The 17,978-nt window shown below is 39.4% G+C and overlaps 1 protein-coding gene across 7 annotated transcripts in view; it reads right to left on the bottom strand.

Moving 5' to 3' along the window:
- Akap9 (A-kinase anchoring protein 9) overlaps positions 1–17,978 on the bottom strand; it is a 150,543-nt gene that overhangs the window by 68,825 nt on the left and 63,740 nt on the right. For all 7 annotated transcript variants that reach the window (XM_029477660.2, XM_029477662.2, XM_029477658.2 and 4 more), the window contains 6 exons: positions 15,932–16,285; positions 13,574–13,795; positions 12,431–12,571; positions 11,860–11,963; positions 8,741–8,946; positions 2,591–2,820 (listed from right to left, as the gene is read on the bottom strand). In XM_029477660.2, coding sequence (XP_029333520.1) covers positions 2,591–2,820; positions 8,741–8,946; positions 11,860–11,963; positions 12,431–12,571; positions 13,574–13,795; positions 15,932–16,285 — 1,257 coding nt within the window. The remainder of the gene's footprint in view (positions 1–2,590; positions 2,821–8,740; positions 8,947–11,859; positions 11,964–12,430; positions 12,572–13,573; positions 13,796–15,931; positions 16,286–17,978) is intronic.

The following is a 17,978-nucleotide window of genomic DNA, read 5'->3' as shown; positions in this document are numbered from 1 at the left end:
TATAAAAATAAAGTATATGATACCCAAGGTAAGCATTAACATGGCGGTCATAGGAGAACAAAAGGAGCAAGATGACATAGCAATTCAGTGGAGACATACTGAACAATGTCCCGAACACCGTGAGTATAATTCATATGCACCCAAGCTTTACAAGTGCTGAAAAGCAACCACTTTAACTTATGAATCACCTCACCTGACCCAGGGGCGCCTGCGATGTAGCAGACACATGAGCCCTCTAGAGAGAAACCCCAGCCAAGGCTTTAGCTCACTTGAAGAGTAAAGAAGTTAAAAATATATCTGTGTAGAAAATAGCTATTTTCTTTTTTTGTTGTTGTTTTTGGTTTTGGGTTTTTTTGTTGTTGTTGTTGTTGTTGTTGTTGTTTGTTTGTTTTGTTTTGTTTTTCGAGACAGTCTTTCTCTGTATAGCCCTGGTCCTGGAACTCATTCTGTAGACCAGGCTGGCCTCGAACTCAAAAATCCACGTGCCTCTGCCTTCCAAATGCTGGGATTAAAGGTGTACGCCACCACTGCCCAGCTGCTATTTTCTTATCTACAGAATTTCACATTATGACACAGCATTTAGGATGTCAACTCTTAAGTTAAAGTTTGCTGAACTCCTTGATACTAAGTATAACTTACTGCCTTGTTAAATGAGTCATACAAGTAAAGCTGGCTTTTATTGGTACCATTTTCTTTCTGTTTAGATGGTGATCAAGAAATATCACTCTGGATTTTGGTGTAAAATGGTATCACCAAGGTGAATTGTACCACATGCCCTGCAACTGGAAATCAATATTTAAGTTTTTACAAACACTAGATGGGGCAATATGGTACCACTAGAGCCTAGCTATTCTACTATAGCAACCCCTGAATATTCCAACACAGCTGAAACACAAGAAAATAACATTAAAACCAACACTAGGAAGATGATAGAAGTCCTTATAGAGGAAATATGTAAATCTGTTAAAGAAATCTCAGAAAAACACAAATAAACAATGGGAGGAAATGAATAAATCCCCAAGAAAGCAAGGGGGTGGGGGAAACAGGTAAATGAAAAGAATAGAACTGTTCAAGATGCATACCACCATCACCACCAAGACCAAGACCAAATTAACAATCATTAATCTCGTGATATCAGGCTAACAGAATGGATGTGAAAACAGGACCCATCATCCCGCTGCATATAAGAAACACATCCCAACACCAAAGAAAGACATTATTTCAGAGTAAAAGGTTGGAAAAGAGATTTTCCAAAGATATAGAACCAAGCAGCAAGCTTGTGTAGCCACTTTAATATCTAACAAAATAGACTTTCACCCTAAATTAATCAAAAGAGATGAGGAAGGACACTTCATACTCATCAAAGGAAAAGTCCACCAACCTGCTATCCACATTCTGAACATCTATACCCCAAACACAAGGGCAACCATAATTGTAAAAGAAACACTATTAAAGCTTAAATGGCACATTGAACCCCACACATTAATAGTGGGGGACTTCAATACTCCATTGTCACCAATGGACAAATCACCCAGAGAAGAAAAAAAAACTAAACAGAAATAATGGAGCTAACAGATATTATGACCCGAATGGACAGAACAGATATCTCTAGAACCTTTCACCCAAACAGAAAAGGACATACCTTCTTTACAGCACCACCAGAACTTTCTCCAAAATTGACTTCATACTGTCATAAAGCTAGTCTCAACAAATATAAGATGATTAAAATAATTCCCTGTACTTGCAAACTTTATATGCCCCAATATAGGGGAATGCCAGGGCCAAAAGAATGGGAATGGGTGGGTAGGGAAGTGGGGGGCGCTATGGGGGACTTTTGGGATAGCATTGGAAATGTAATTGAGGAAAATATGTAATAAAAATATTAAAAAAAATAATAATTATAATTCCCTGTATCCTAACAGACTACCATAGATTGGAGCGAGATTACAACAACAGAAAGCTTACAAACTCATGAAAACTAAACATGAACACTCTCATTGAATGGCCACTGGGGCAAAGGAAGAAATAGAGAAATTAAAGACATTCTACAGTTCAAAGAATATGAAGGTACAGAATTTACACAACATCTCATATAATGGTAGAGTTAAAATCCCTTTGATATAAAAAAACCCAACATACGATAGTCTAGATAACCTGACCACTAAAGTAAACATGAATTTTAAACCTGAAAGACTCCACTAACGGAACACATCGCCCTTTACCAACTGAAAAGTGTACTGGTACAGTGTTGGTAAAATACAACCCTCGTTACCTGTGTGCTTGTATACCTCAGTTTTGGGACTGGAGAGTGCACTCTCACAAGTCCTCTGAGCACTTGGCCTCTGAGCTATTTTCCTGGACCTTTACTCACACTTATTTTTAAAGGCAGGGTCTCATTAAGCTGCCCAGGCCTGCCAAATAGAAGGAATTACTGGTCTGCTTTTCTAGACTCAACTTGAACACAACCAATTATTAAAAGGAAGCCTGGCCAAATTTCTGTGGAATAGTAGAGAGACTCCTTAAGTCAGCCATGGTTTAGCAGAAAGTCTGCATTAAGCTCTGCAGACACCACTCCAAGAAAAGAGGTTACCTGACTCTTGGTTTCACTTATGGCTTCTAGGAGTTTTTCAACAGCTGCTTGTAGTCGAGAGCTGATGTTCAGCATAAGTTCTTCGTTTTCAGGATCTATTACAGGCCCAGCAAAACCACTCCTCACAAGCCGCTGTGACAGCTCTGCTCCTTCCTCTGTGACTTTGGACCAAATGCTGTCATGTGTTGCTATGGCAGTTCCAGGATAGGAGGGTATGGACTCATCCATAGCTAGAACAGTAGTAAGTTAGAGGCATCAATTAATCACTTACAGTTACGGCATCAAGTAACTGAAGATACCAAGTCAAACTAAAACTAAATCATCACAATTCCAAGGTCTTTCAATAACAACTTCTTAACAGAGTGAACATGCAAAGCAAGAGTACTGGACAGCAAGTCAAACAAATACAAAAGGGCCGTGCTGTGCCGAAACTAACACTTGGTTATTTAGAGTCTTTTCTTTAATGGAGAAATTAATTTTTTGGTGCAGGGGATCAACTCTTGAGTATATGCACCATGTACTGAGCCCCACACACAGTCTAATGGGACACAAGACAGTGTGGAATAGCTATCTAAGCAAAGAGTACCGGGTAGTGTTTGGAACGGGATGAGGACTCCTAAGTAACAAGATATGGTTCCCTGTATAATAAGGCAAACTCGTAACCGAAGATGGCAAAGATGAAGGGGAACTGGGGAGGTCAAATGCTTGCCACAGGAACACATGAGTGCCGCCATACTTGGTTGGAGAAGGGAGAGAAGTGTAAAGACAGGAGGACCTGGGGTCTTGGGGACAGCCAGTCTAGCCAAAATGGTGAAGCTGCAGGTTCAGTGAGAGATCTCATCTCCAAGAATAAGGAGGAGAGTGACTGAGGAAGACTCCCAATTTAGATTTCTCCTTCCATAGAAACACACATGACTGCGCACACACTGTCCACCACCATCACCCCATACCTACACAGCCTCTTATGATGCAGTGGAACACTCCAGGTACACTGAAGAAGTGAGCAGGAATTGATATTTATCTAAGACTGGACCTTCTGACTCTAGAGCCTATTCAGAAGTGACTGATTTGATTTAATTTGATTTGGTGGCACACTGAAATGCACTAAGATAATAAAATACATTTGCAGTGGTATGCTGGGGGAAAAAGTACAGACTAATCTATTATTCACAGATATTATATTAGTTTTATGTTAGGATCAATATCTAACTGAGACAGAAGATTCACTTCACTTCCTATAAAGCAGTGGTTTTTAACCTTCATGATGCTACAACCCTTTAATAGTTCCTCATGCTGTGGACCCCAACCATAAGATTATTCTCACTGCTACTCCATAGCTCTAATTTTGCCACTGTTATTAACTCATACTGTAAATATATGACATGCAGAGTATTTGATATATGACCCCAATGAAAGAGTCCTCCAAAGGAGTCCCGACCCACTACTCTAAAGCCTTGCTGCTCTAACGCCAAGGCGTGAGTACTTATCACTGACACCTAATAGCACACTCACCCAGGACAGCATGCTAGAGCCATGAAATCAGATGCAGCTTTTCTAACCAGTTCCACTAACACGCTACTGAACAAGATCATGCTGGCAGAATATGAAAGTGTGTTCTAGGGCACAATTTTAAACATTTGCAGTTTTCTTTAAATGACTGTACACATACGACTGTTTGCTTGCATTGAATTCATGTGTACCATGCATGTGCCTATACAAAGCTGAGCATTGGTATAGATCCTCTGCAGGACCCAGCAAGAGCTCTAACAGTCAAACCATCTCTCCAGGCCTCAAATATTTGCTATTAGACACTATTTTATATAATTCCAATCAATGGCACAGCAGCTGATATAATTTTTAATTTACATTTTATTCTCCACATTAAAAAAAAAGCACAACTACTATACTGGTATTTCTTTATATTATACTATGTATTTAAAACCAAACACTTTGAGAGTGGGACAAATACTTTTATAGTGTTATAGTTCAAGATGATCTTGGGATTCAAAACGGTATATAAAGTAACCTAAATGGTACGGTACAATACATACTGTAGCATTTGCAAAATCAAATGAAGCAGTCTAGGAAATAAATGATAATTCTGCAGAAACCATGGGAGCAAGAGCTATTATTTGTTGCTTAGGAAACAAAAACACTTATGTGATGCCATTATCTAAGGAACTGAATGCATTCTAGTGACACTTTTATTTGGGTTTAAAGATAAATCTGAGGTAAAGAGAACAGTCTGGAGGGCTGGGCTGTGGCAGCGCACGCCTTTAATCCTAGCACTTGGGAGGCAGAGGCAGACGGATTTCTGAGTTCGAGGCCAGCTTGGTCTACAGAGTGAGTTCTAGGACAGCCAGGACTATACAGAGAAACCCTGACTCAAACAAACAAACAAACAAACAACAAAACAAAACAAAAAAGAGAGAACAGTCTGATATGATGGAAACACTAACAGAAATGTATGGAGAAATACAGGTAATGCAGGGGAAACTTAAAAGAAGGTAACTGGAAAGTACTCTGGATCTAAATTGTTAACTGTCCTAGATTTTGTTTGAACTTTGGAGGTTTTGCTAAAGATTGGGAAAGGTTACTCATATTTTAAATAGAGAGATAAGAGAAAATCTAAGCATCAGAAACACATTTTAAGAATACTCTTCTCTTCCAGTGCACTGACTTTTACTCTGGAGAGCAAAGCTGAGAACATCCAACACTTAAAGCAAAACACAGCCTTAAACAGTACGAAGTCTGCAGTACAGAGGAGCAAGTGATAAGAAGACTGAAGATACTATACACACGAGGGAGCAAGCCTAAGCACAAAGTGCAGAGGACTTGTAAAACACAGAACAATGCAAACATCATGGGATACCAGTGCTTCTGAAAAAGCTAATTCAAAAAATTAAGTACTAGAGCATCCTCCAAAAGATAAAGATGCAGCACACCTAATAGCTTCTGTTTCATGGGTTTGGTTTTAGGTTTTAGGCAGGGTCTTCTCTATGTATATTCCAGGCACAGGGGAGACCTTGCCTAAATTCTCTTGTCTGGGCCACATACTGTGTTCCAGGCTAGTCTGGTACACCAAGTAAAACCATCTCCAAGCAAACAAACGAGGAAGGAAGAAGATGAATGTCTTCAAGGCCAGGGTGAGTCTGCAAAGAACGAATGCCTTCTCAGTATCAGTGAGCTACTACTGATCTACAGCACAGTGCAGGCCAAAAGCAAGCTGTGGAAGACAGGCCTTCACCCCTGGCTTCCCATCGGGGAGGGAGTCATCCTCTAAGACCTCTCAAGGGTATAGGAGACTTACAACCCAGGCCTGCGGACCATTCTGTGAGGTGATACACCACTCCCTCAGACCCGAGTGCGGCCACACTAGCTTAGCCCTGGCTTTCGGCTTTCATAACCAGATTATTCTCACAAGGAAGCACATAGTAATACGCCAATTACTTATTTTTTTCAAGTGTTAGCAAGTCCGTACCTGCTTAAAATCTAAACAAGTTCAGACTTGAAGACTGAAAATAGGTCACATGGGTGGCTACAAGGAAAAAGCCAAAGAGTAAAAGTCACTCTGAAATCAGATCAAAACTTAATTGTTATATCAAATGAGACATTAATGCTCCCATCCAGAAATATGAAGAAATGGCACAGTGAATTCTAACACACAGAACACATTACTAATGCTGTAAAGCAAGTATGTTATTGGGGTTTATGACAAATTCAACATTTTAAAATCATAAATAGATTTAATTCAAGATATACTTAAAAAGGAAAACTGGATCAGTGATATTCCTTAGTGATACTGATGGCCATATCAAATTATTAGCAAGACCAACAAAACTGCTCATCATAGAAACATGAAATGCTAGCTCAGGAGCACACACGCAGTGATGCTAAGGCAAAATGATCTCTGAAATAGCACCACACCTGTCTGTGGGCCTGACACTCCCCTCACTCTGTAGCATTCTTCTTCTACAACCGGCCACCCATTAAATAACATTCTGAGGACTTATATAAGACATATATAAAATGTTTTAAAGCAAAACATCAGTTATGTTGGGATCCTGCCTCCTGGATCCCGCTGCTTCCTGTTACTCGTAGGCGGAATGACCACAGAGTAGGAGCCATGCAGACAATGGTGTAAGTTTCCAGATGCTCAGGACGTGAACTCAGCTGGGACACTTGTCAATAAGAAATGACTGCTTAGTTATTTTAACGGGCACACACACACTTCCCCTCCATTGACAATTCTTAACGTAATTTCAAAGAGAAGAAGCTTATGGACTAGATGTCTGCCTTCTCAAAGACAATAGACAGCAGCACAGCCTGAGTGAAACTTCCAGCACAGCTTGGGAAGTGAGCTTGCTGGTCTAACACGGAGAGGGCCTGTAGTTTACAGGCCATTTCCTCAGTCAGTGTTTGACTGTGGAAGTCGGCATGGCATCAGTTTGACTAGAACAGGAAAACTCCTCCCTAGATGGTTAAGTAAAACAAGATCATTGTTTTTATTTTTGCTTCCACATGTTTTACATAGAATCCTGTTGTACACACATTAAGATCCATACATAGCAAATAGCCTTTGTCTACAGCTTTGTGCAGGAGAGCTGGTCTAAAACGTCTATCAACCAAGTGTGAAAAGACCGAATTTGAAAAGAAAAGAATTGTTAGTATTTCAGTTCTTATTTTACTAAAAGCATCTTAGAGATTATTTTAAACTCAACTGAGATGTTTTTAAGTTAAGTTTATTTAAAATTTTAAATCAAGCTTTCCTTTGAGGTAAGAAACACTCTGCTAGCCAACCTGTAATTAAGCAAACCATCTATAACTGGCTATTTTCTTCTCATTTCTCCACAGGAAGCTCAGCAGGCTGCATGTTCTCCAGAGTTACAGAGCAGCACTGTGGAAGAACTGCCTCTGCCGGGGAGAGGATCAGGGATGGTGGATACAGAGCAGCACTGTGAAAGAACTGCCTCAAGTCAGGGAGAGGGTCAGGGATGCTGGATACAGAGCAGCACTGTGGAAGAACTACCTCTAACTGGGGAGAGGGTCAGGGATGCTGGATACAGAGCAGCACTGTGGAAGAACTGCCTCAAGTCAGGGAGAGGGTCAGGGATGCTGGATACAGAGCAGCACTGTGGAAGAACTACCTCTAACTGGGGAGAGGGTCAGGGATGCTGGATACAGAGCAGCACTGTGGAAGAACTGCCTCAAGTCAGGGAGAGGGTCAGGGATGCTGGATACAGAGCAGCACTGTGGAAGAACTACCTCTAACTGGGGAGAGGGTCAGGGATGCTGGATACAGAGCAGCACTGTGGAAGAACTGCCTCTAACTGGGGAGAGGGTCAGGGATGCTGGATACAGAGCAGCACTGTGGAAGAACTACCTCTAACTGGGGAGAGGGTAAGGGATAGTGGATACAGAGCAGCACTGTGGAAGAACTGCCTCTAGCCGGGGAGAGGGTAAGGGATAGTGGATACAGAGCAGCACTGCGGAAGAACTACCTCTAGTCGGGGAGAGGGGTCAGGGATGGTGGATACAGAGCAGCACTGTGGAAGAACTGCCCCTAGCCGAGGAGAGGGGTCAGGGATGCTGGACCCAAACTAGATTTAACCTTCTAATCCCGGATTCCACACCCTATCTATCAGCAAGGTGACAGCAAGGAGCCAAAAGAACAGTGAAGGAAAGTCCAAACTGAGTACCAACCGCAGACAAGACACATTCTGCTATACTTCACACTTAAAGAAAGCAGGAAGACCTATCAGAAGAGAGACCGAAGATAAAACAAACTTAGGTTTTACAGAGACTTGTTTTAGCCTCTTCATTTTAACCTTTTTTAGTTTACACAGGGATGTGATTCCCGAGTAGGGACACGGGATTATTCTTTATCAGTAGACAAGGAAAGCAGGCAGGTAGTAACGCTGGCTACAGACATTGACAGCCTGAGACTCCCATTTGCAAATGCTATTCAATAATGGTGGCTGAGAAAAGCAGCTTTAAGGTCTTCTGTCTGACAGGCCATGAATATGTGTGACACTGTGTGGCCCATAAAGCCCCGCACGTTCCCTTACGCACATTCTGTATCCTGGGAGTGCCCTGCACTGAGCCGAGGAGGAAGATGAGCATTATTTCAAAAGCACGTGGAGCCATTACCTCTTGCACATTCTTCTGGTACACAAGTCGTGGCGGATGCCTCTGCTTCTGACCTCCAAAGCAGGCTGGTAGCTGTCTGACCTTTACTAGATCGGTCCAGAATCCCAAGAACATGGCGGCCAATTGTTTCTTCAGCAGCTGATGTTGTCTTGACAACGTCTAACAAGATCTTCAGAAGTCTATTATTAGCTTTTTTGAGAGCGTACCTGTACAGAAAAAGAATCATTTGTTAAAATGTTTAATTAAAAACTAAACAAAACACACTGCTATCATGTCATTCTGCTTCATAGAAGCAGGTGGTGGTGGCGCACTTTTAATCCCAGCATTCGGGAGGCAGAGGCAGGCAAAGTCTGAGCCATCTCCATCTACAGAGTGAGTTACAGAACAGCCAAAACTACACAGAAAACCCCCGTTTCAAAAACCAAAACTAAGAGAAGAAGGAAGAGGAAGAAGAGGAGAAGGAGGGGAAGGAGAAGAAGAAGGGAAGGAAGAAGAGAGAAAAAGACTACTTTATAATTGGAAAATATTTGATCCTATTAAAATAATCTACAATCATACCACAATGAAGTGCTTCTAGTTTTGTACTTATTTTAAAACTAAATTATAAAATGACTTGTGTTCTTCTAACAGCTCTATTAGCTTACAGCTTCTTAAGCATGCATTGTATTGACCCAAAAGAAGTCAAGTCACTAAGGTTCTTGGTTAATGGTTATATTTTAAAACAATACAAGTTAGAGTGTGGAAAGACCAAGCATACATAAAGTACTTTTTATACTCAGACAGATCTTTTTTTTTTTTTTTTTTTTTTTAAGATTTATTTATTATATGTAAGTACACTGTAGCTGTCTTCAGACACTCCAGAAGAGGGCGCCAGATCTCTCAGATGGTTGTGAGCCACCATGTGGTTGCTGGGATTTGAACTCTGGACCTTCGGAAGAGCAGTTGGGTGCTCTTACCCACTGAGCCATCTCACCAGCCCCCCAGACAGATCTTTTGTATTTCATCCTTTCATGTGTCAAACAACATACTTTAAAGTATGATTCTGTCTTAAAGGACCAACAGTGACATTTCAGTCTGATAACACGAAAGCAAGTGTCACAGCCTTTACAAATTTGTATTTACTTGGGAGACAAAAACTAGACAGTGTCTTTCCATGAGAGTCATTTCTCTATTTACTCACTTGTTTGTTTGTTTACTTTAAATGAGTGACTGCTCAACTCTTCCCTGAAATGTCTTGGCATTCAGATATAATCATTTGAAGTAAAATAAATTCATATATTTTTCTTATTTATGTGTACAGGAATGTGCTTATATGAGTTTGTGTGTGCCACATATGTGCAGGAGCCTCTTTAACATGACATTGGATCCTTTGGCACTACAGGCACAGGCTGTGTGAGCTTCTAATGCTGGGTTCTGGGAACCCAGGTCCTTTGCAACAGTATCTCTGCAGTCCCAATCCTTAAAACTGTCATTGCCTACATTTCCCTCTACCCTCTATCTTACTCGTAAGTATACACATTTTTAAAACAAGGAAAAAAATGAGGATTGTCCTGGATCAAATGTTTTCATATAGTTTATTTTTACTGTAATGTGAGCCCTTTAAAACTGTGTCAGAAATGTATTTTCATAGATAGTGATTAAGATTATCTCATCAGTGATTAAGATTACTTCATCAGAAGTAGTATATCAGCACACTTTATACTTAGTAAATATAGACAAAGGACAGACCTCTGTGGGGGAGGTTCTTTGGCTTGTGAGAGCTTTATCTCTCACTTCACACTGTGGGTCTGAGACTAGTACTAAAGCCCAGATGACAGCTGTCTGCCTCCCAGGCACAGGGCCTACCTATTTTAGGATGAGGGAATAAATGGAGCTGTTTTCCTTTAGTAGTTGTCAAGCAAAAGACAGGTTTCTATTTTTATATCCAGATCAAGTTATCTACTTACATAATTAAGAATATTAAAAATAAGACCAAATAACATAACTAAAGGATCTTCTCAACGTTTACTGAAGATTTGTTCAAGTGTAAAATCCCATGATTAAAAGAATATTAAATAATTTTTACTTTAAAAAACTGGCTAAACTCATATGATGGTTAAAAACAAGAATGAAGACTCATTTTATCAACCTCACCACAAAAAAAATTCTAAAAACTAAATACATGATTTATAAAATATAACAAATAGTGAAAATTTTTCATTTTGTATGAGCAAGTAAATAAATAAATAAATAAATAAATAAATAAATAAACAAACAGATTATTTTATACTGCTATGATAGGTCTAATTTTCATACACTGTCTTTCCTGTTTGAGTTCCACACTGACTGTGTTTCATAGCCATGATCCACTGGAGAAGCCAAAATCTTAAGGGCCAAATTCTGTCATGAGAGCTGAGGAAGGAGATTAGGAGGACACACAAGGATGGCAGTCACAGAAACTGTTAGAAGATACTAGTTCTAGTTTTAAATCAAAGAAATTGTTTTCATTTAAAGTTTAAGACTTTGTGCCTTTCTAAACAGTCTTTAAGTTAACATAGGTTATCTATTCTCATAGTGTTGAACACTTTCATGTTAGTCTTGGTGATAGCAAGGTAAGGAATCGTACTGTTGCCAGTGGGTGTTTCATTTACTCTTCTATGAAGCTTGAATGCTTCATAGGTATTAAAGGTTCTTATGTGTTACACAGCAAAAACAAAAAGAAATTAAATGTGAAATATTTATCATATTGTTTTCTCAAAATACCTAATACCAAATGAATGTCTTAAAGTTACTGAAAAAACAAAACATGAAGACATAAAACTCACTAATAAAAATGATTTTAGAATATAAAATAGCATTATTATGAGAAATAAAGTTAATTAAGAAAGTCCAATATTCAATAACTAAAGAGAGTCAAGACCAACACTAACAAAAACTGAAGTACATGCAAAAGAGTTTTAAAATTAGTCTAATCAACAATAAAAATTGTCCTTCCTTCTCATACTGTTACCTGTATGGTCAGATTTCACACACAGTACAACTTTTAAGACAAAGTACAATCGACGAGATGAAGCTCTGACAACACTCACTGAACTGAAAGCAGCCTTCAACCCTGTGCTAAGCGAGTACACACTTCCTACCTTTCATTGGACAGGCTTCTATCGAGAAGAGCATCTTCAGGTTCTCTCTCCACTGTCTTCTCTTTTAACGTCTGCTCCTCAACTTCCTGATCGTCATTTCCATCCTGCGTAAGTTGGTGCAAAGGCAGAGAGGACAAGACAAAGAGAAAACCTGTCATCTTAGAAACGGCAAGGCACACTTCTATAGTGGTATGAGACGAAAAAGAAACCTCTGAGCATGATGTAGACACTGCTTGAAATAATGTTTAACTCTGTTATCAAGGAAAGATAAAACAGTCTGATGCAGAGATGAAACACATGGGATGGGTTCAAAGGAATGCATGCTGTATACTATGACAGTAAAATCTGTTAGGCTGCTGCATGGTGGAGCAACAGTTGCTGTTACTGCAACACCAGAATCACATTACCAGCAGAATGCATGGCATTTCTACTCCACCTACCTTCCATGGGAGCAATCACAAACACATTAAGCTCAGTGCCTATGAAACCGGTATCACACACCGATGAGAAAGACAAACAAATCCTACTGCATTGTCACCACTGAGCCTGGGTGAGCCAAAGTCCACACTACCTGTGTTTGCGTACTGCTGTGGCGCAGCTCACAACACAGCTCCTTTCTTCCAGCTAGGGGCAGCTGCTTTAGTGCTTCCAGCTCCTCTAACAGAACCCTTTCTCTCTCTGAAACCACGTGTTCAGTATCTATGGAGGATTTCTAAATAAGAAAAAAGGTCATGAGAGAATATTGTTGGCGATAGGAGAAGAAAACAGAAACATTTGGCAGATTTCTTTTAATCCCTTGAGACCATGGGCCGGTTTTCAAACTGTGATTCAGATTCCATTACAAGGGATTAAAAGGCATATATAAAATTCAATGCAAAATTTGAAAAGTTAAAAAAAAGTTAAATGTATAAAATTCAGGGATTTGTACAGTTGAGTTAATATTTTTACGTCAAATTTGCATTGAAAATTCAGAAGTCTGAACTCACAAAATACAGTGAAGAAAAGCAAGACTCCTATTTTATGCTCCAACCCCAAATTTGCCATTATTTTGAATCTTAAGGAACCCAAGTTAAGAATTCTCTATTTTAGTTTTCAAAATTAAATTTTGAGTTTTCATATAAGCTTTTCTGCAATGATTTTGCGAGTATATTTTATATAGCAACCGGTTAAGAATATAGCTCCCAAATACCAAAGAAAATGTAAATTTAGTTGAGAAAGGGTTAAGATGTTATATAAATTTGTAATTTTCAAATCAATGAAAAGAAACGTGCCACCCCAGATTTCCAACTGTGATTTACAAGGTGATTAAATATAGTGGGAGTAAACCTGTGAGCTTAGCTGGTGGCTCACTGAGGTCAACCTGCCTACACCTACGGGCTGAGAGGACTACATGTGCAGGAACCAGCACAGGGCAGTCTACGCTGAGGAGGTCTCTGCTGTGCATCCTCAGCTACTACGTGCCAGAGCAATGACTCCCGTTTTACTCTGCAATCCAGAAGGGAAACTACATACACGATGTCATGACGATGAACACTATGAATCTGGGTCCGGTGTGCCCTCAGGCTCTAACACTGCAGATGGCGGGTCTCTAATGGTAATATCTGTAACCATTTATAGATCCAGCAAAATAAATTTTAAGTTTTAAAAAAGGTTACAAAGTTACACAAAGTTACTGTTATTTTAGTTGGGGAGAGAAGGGCTTCTTCATGCCAACCTGGGTTAACTGCTCGTTGAGTCTCTTGATTTCCTCTTGGAGCTGCTCCTGGTCTTCCCGTTGCCTCTCCATCTGTTGCATGTGGGCCTGCCTCAACATTTCTGTTGCCTGCTGGTGTTCTTCATATTGTCGCACAAGTTCTTGCCGCATATCTTCCAACTGTTCATTTAAGATGAGCTGTCTAGAAGTATCCATACTTGACACCAACACCTCATCATGCATCTTTATCAGGAAAAACAAAACGTTCAACCACACATGAACTATGAAAATCTGCCACTACTGATATTTTCACTGAATATGAAAGCAATTCTAGGGGGCTGGTGAGATGGCTCAGTGGGTAAGAACACCCGACTGCTCTTCCGAAGGTCCGAAGTTCAAATCCCAGCAACCACATGGTGGCTCACAACCACCCATAATGAGACCTGATGCCCTCTTCTGGTGCGTCTGAAGACAGCTACAGTGTACTTACATATAATAAATAAATAATAAATAAATAATCTTAAAAAAAAAGAAAGCAATTCTATTGCACCCATAGGACACCTGAACTTTTTTTCATTATTAATAAAGCTTAAATTAAAAAACAAACAAACAGGTATTTCTTTTAAGCACAATTGAAAAACAATATGAAGTTAATTAACACAATGTGTCAGCAATTTTAGCAAAGCTATATTCTAAAGGAGAAAAATTAAGATATTCAATAATCCCTCTACTTTTAATGAAGCCCTGACTCCATTATTGTTTTCAACATTTTGTGGGGGAAAATGAAGATTTCTTTTTATCTTTTTTTTTAAATACATATTCCAAACTTGTGAAGATATTTTCTTTATTTACATTTCAAATGCTATCCCCTTTCCTAGTTTCCTCTCCAAAAATCCCCTACCCATCCCTCCCCCTGCTCCCCAACCCACCCACTCCTGCTTCCCTGGGACTAAACCATCAATCAAAGAAAACACATGGTGGGACTCTTGTCTCTAGTTGCATATGTAGCAGAGGATGGCCTAGTCGGTCATCTATGGGAGGAGAGGCCCTTGGTCTTGCAAAGATTCTATGCCCCAGTATAGGGTATATTTTTTATCTTAAAATTGTACTTAGGAAACAGGAAATTTTATTTATTAAATTTATATTAGATAACAGTTTCTTCATAGGAGACAATCATTTATCACTTTGACTCAGAACAAATCCACTCACTAATGGATTCTATGAGCACCCTTAAAGCGACAGTATTTAAATTATTCTCCCACCACAGCTGCTGGGACCCAGAGAGGCTGTCATGGGCATCTCAAAGGTTGTGTATTCGTAGAGACAGCATTTTTATTTGATTATCCTCCTGAGTAAGATATAATCATATATTTGAATTCAAATATATTTAGCAAAAGTAGGATTTATTTCCATCCATTAAAGACAGCTAACTGTTGAGGAAATAATTCTATTTGAGAGTACATAAAGAAAAAGAGAATTAGGACCTGGAGAGTAAAATGCATTAAATTATTCTTTTAAATAAGTGGCAATTTCCTATATGTTCTTTCTTTTTTTAACTTACAAAAAATACACTGTAGCTGTCTTCAGACACACCAGAAGAGGGCGTCAGACCTCATTACGGATGGTTGTGAACCACCATGTGGTTGCTGGGATTTGAACTCAGGACCTTTGGAAGAGCAGTCGGGTGTTCTTACCTGCTGAGCCATCTCACCAGCCCCCCTATATGTTCTTGTATTTAACTGAACAAATCTTTCAGTCATAGATTTTGCCAAATCACTGGATAATCTTTAACTGAAACAAAGTTAAGAGAGTTGTAACTTACAGGATTTTATTGCTTACACATTCAATACAATGCTTTCATTACATTTTTAATTAATTAACTAATGTCTCTATGTGGGTACACACATCTCTGGGTATACATATGTCTCTGTCTCTGTCTCTGTCTCTGTCTCTCTCTCTCTCTCTGTGTGTGTGTGTGTGTGTGTGTGTGTGTGTGTGTGTGTGTGCACGCATGCGTGCGTGCATGTGTGTCAGAGGACAACTAGAGGAAATCAGTTCTCTCCATCAATCACTTGAGTCTCAGATTGAACTCTGGGTGTCAGCTGTGAGAACAGGAGTCTGACCCACTGAGCCACCTCACTGGTATATATAATGCCTCTAAAGCAAACAGAATTTGTTTTATTTAATTAGCATTACTGCCATTTAACTATGTACTTTATCATTAATAAACTACAATGTAAGTCATATGTAAAGGAGCTGACCTGATACTGTCTTCTTCCTTAAGCAACACTTTTGAAAATGTACTTATAGTGAAGAAACCATTTTTTTGCTTTTATAAATTTTTTGCTTTTTAAAAAATAACCCAGGAGTCATACTTACAGATTTTCTCACTATAAATGTTTCATCTTTGGAAAATATTTCTTCTGAAATAGCCAGTCCATGTTCTTCTGACTTTAGTATATCATCAAGGTCATCATGATTGGACAAAGGAACTGCTTTTCTATATTCTCCTAACTCTTTGCTAAGCGGTTTAAATTCTTCTTTAAAATTCTTGTCCGTTGCCTCAAAAGTCTGAAGACCAACTTGACTTTGTGATGTGATGTCATTTAAATGGTGTTTGTTTTGAGAACATAGAGTGTGTGCTTGTTCTGATTGTACAGTGTTTTCTTTCCCCTCAGATAATCTAGAGAGTTCCGTCTGTTGAGCAAATGCTATACTCATTGATACGATGACCTAAATGAATAAAACAAAGAATGCTTAAACAGCAGCTGGAATTGAACAAGGAAGTTAAGACTATATACATTTTTAAAAGCCTGGCATCAACCCACACCCAATACCGCTTGGGTGACCAAGAACTTGAGACTACATAGCCTAGGGATTTGGGTAAAAACAAACACTACTGTTCTAAAAACAACAAACCAACAGCAACAACATACACATAAACATAAAACCTGTAGCAATAAAATGACTCCTAGACATTCTGCTCTACTCATAATGCATGCCAGGCTCAGCCATCACCAGAGAAGCTTCCTCCTCCTGCAGCAGATGGGAACAGATACAGAGGCTCCAGGATGACTGTACACAAAGAATGAGAAACTTTGGAACATTCAGCCCTAAACAAGATGTATCCATCAAATCCCTCCCCTCAGAGGTCAAGGAACTCTGCCAAAGAGAGGGCAGAGTATAAGAGGAGAGCTATTCCCACTTTTCTGAGAAACTGCCAAACATATTTCCAAAGTGGTTGTATAAGTTTGCACTCCCACCAGCAATGAAGGACTTTCCCCTTGCTACACATTCTTGCCAGTGTGTGCTATCTCTTGAGTTTATCTTAGCTATTCTGAATGCATGGAAGATGGTACCTCTGGGTTGTTCTGATATACACCGCTCTGATGACTAAGGACTTTGAATATTTCTTTATTTTTCAGAAACATATTTTTTTAGATATCTTCTTCATTTACATTTCAAATGCTATCCCGAAAGAGTCCCCTATACCCTGCCCCTGTCCTGCTCCCCAACCCACCCACTCCCACTTCCTGGCCCTGGCATTCCCCTGTACTGGGCCATATAATTTTCGCAAGACCAACGGGCTTCTTGGTCATTAGAGATTCCTCTGTTGAGAATTGTTTAGATCTGTATGTCATTTTTAATTGGGTTATTTCGGTTGTTGGTGTCTAACTTCTTGAGTACTTTGTAAATTTTGTATATTAACTCTGTCAAATGTAGGGTTGGCGAAGATCCTTTCCAAATCTGTGAGCTGCCAAAGTGTCCTTGACAGTGACCTTTGCCTTACAAAAGCTTTGCAGTTTCATGAGGTCCCACTGATCGATTGTTGGCCTTAGAGTCTGAGTCACTGGGATTCGGTTCAGGAACTTGTCTCCCATTGCAATGTGTTCAAGATTATTTCTCACTTTCTCTTCTATGAAATTTAAAGTATTCGGAATTATGTCGAGGTCCTTAATTCACTTGGGCATGAGTTTTGTGCAGGGTGATGAGTATGGATCTATTTTCATTCTTCTAGATGTAGACATCCAGTTAGTGCAGCACCATTTGTTGACGATGCTTTCATTTTTCCATTGAATGGTTTTGGCTCCATCATCAAAACTGATATGTCCATAGGTATGTGGGTATATTGCTGTGCCTTCAATTTGATTCTTCTATCGTTCAAGATTGTTTTGGCTATCCTGGGTTTTTTGTTTTTCCATACGAAGTTGAGAATTGCTCTTTAAAGGTCTACAGAGTCGTGTTGGAATTCTGATGACGACTGCATTAAATCTGTAGACTGCTTTTGGTAAGATAACATTTTTCATTACATTAATCTACTGATTCATGACCATGAGAGATCTTTCCATCTTCTGATATTTTCTACAATTTCTTTCTTTAGAGACTTGAAGTTCTTGTCATGCAGATCTTTCACTTGCTTGATTAG

The sequence above is a fragment of the Mus caroli genome, unplaced genomic scaffold, assembly GCF_978045245.1.
Source record: "Mus caroli unplaced genomic scaffold, Mus_caroli_1 scaffold_4, whole genome shotgun sequence".
Taxonomy (NCBI): domain Eukaryota; kingdom Metazoa; phylum Chordata; class Mammalia; order Rodentia; family Muridae; genus Mus; species Mus caroli.
The sequence above is the reverse complement of the archived record's forward strand: the minus strand, read 5'-3'. Positions and strand labels throughout refer to the sequence as shown.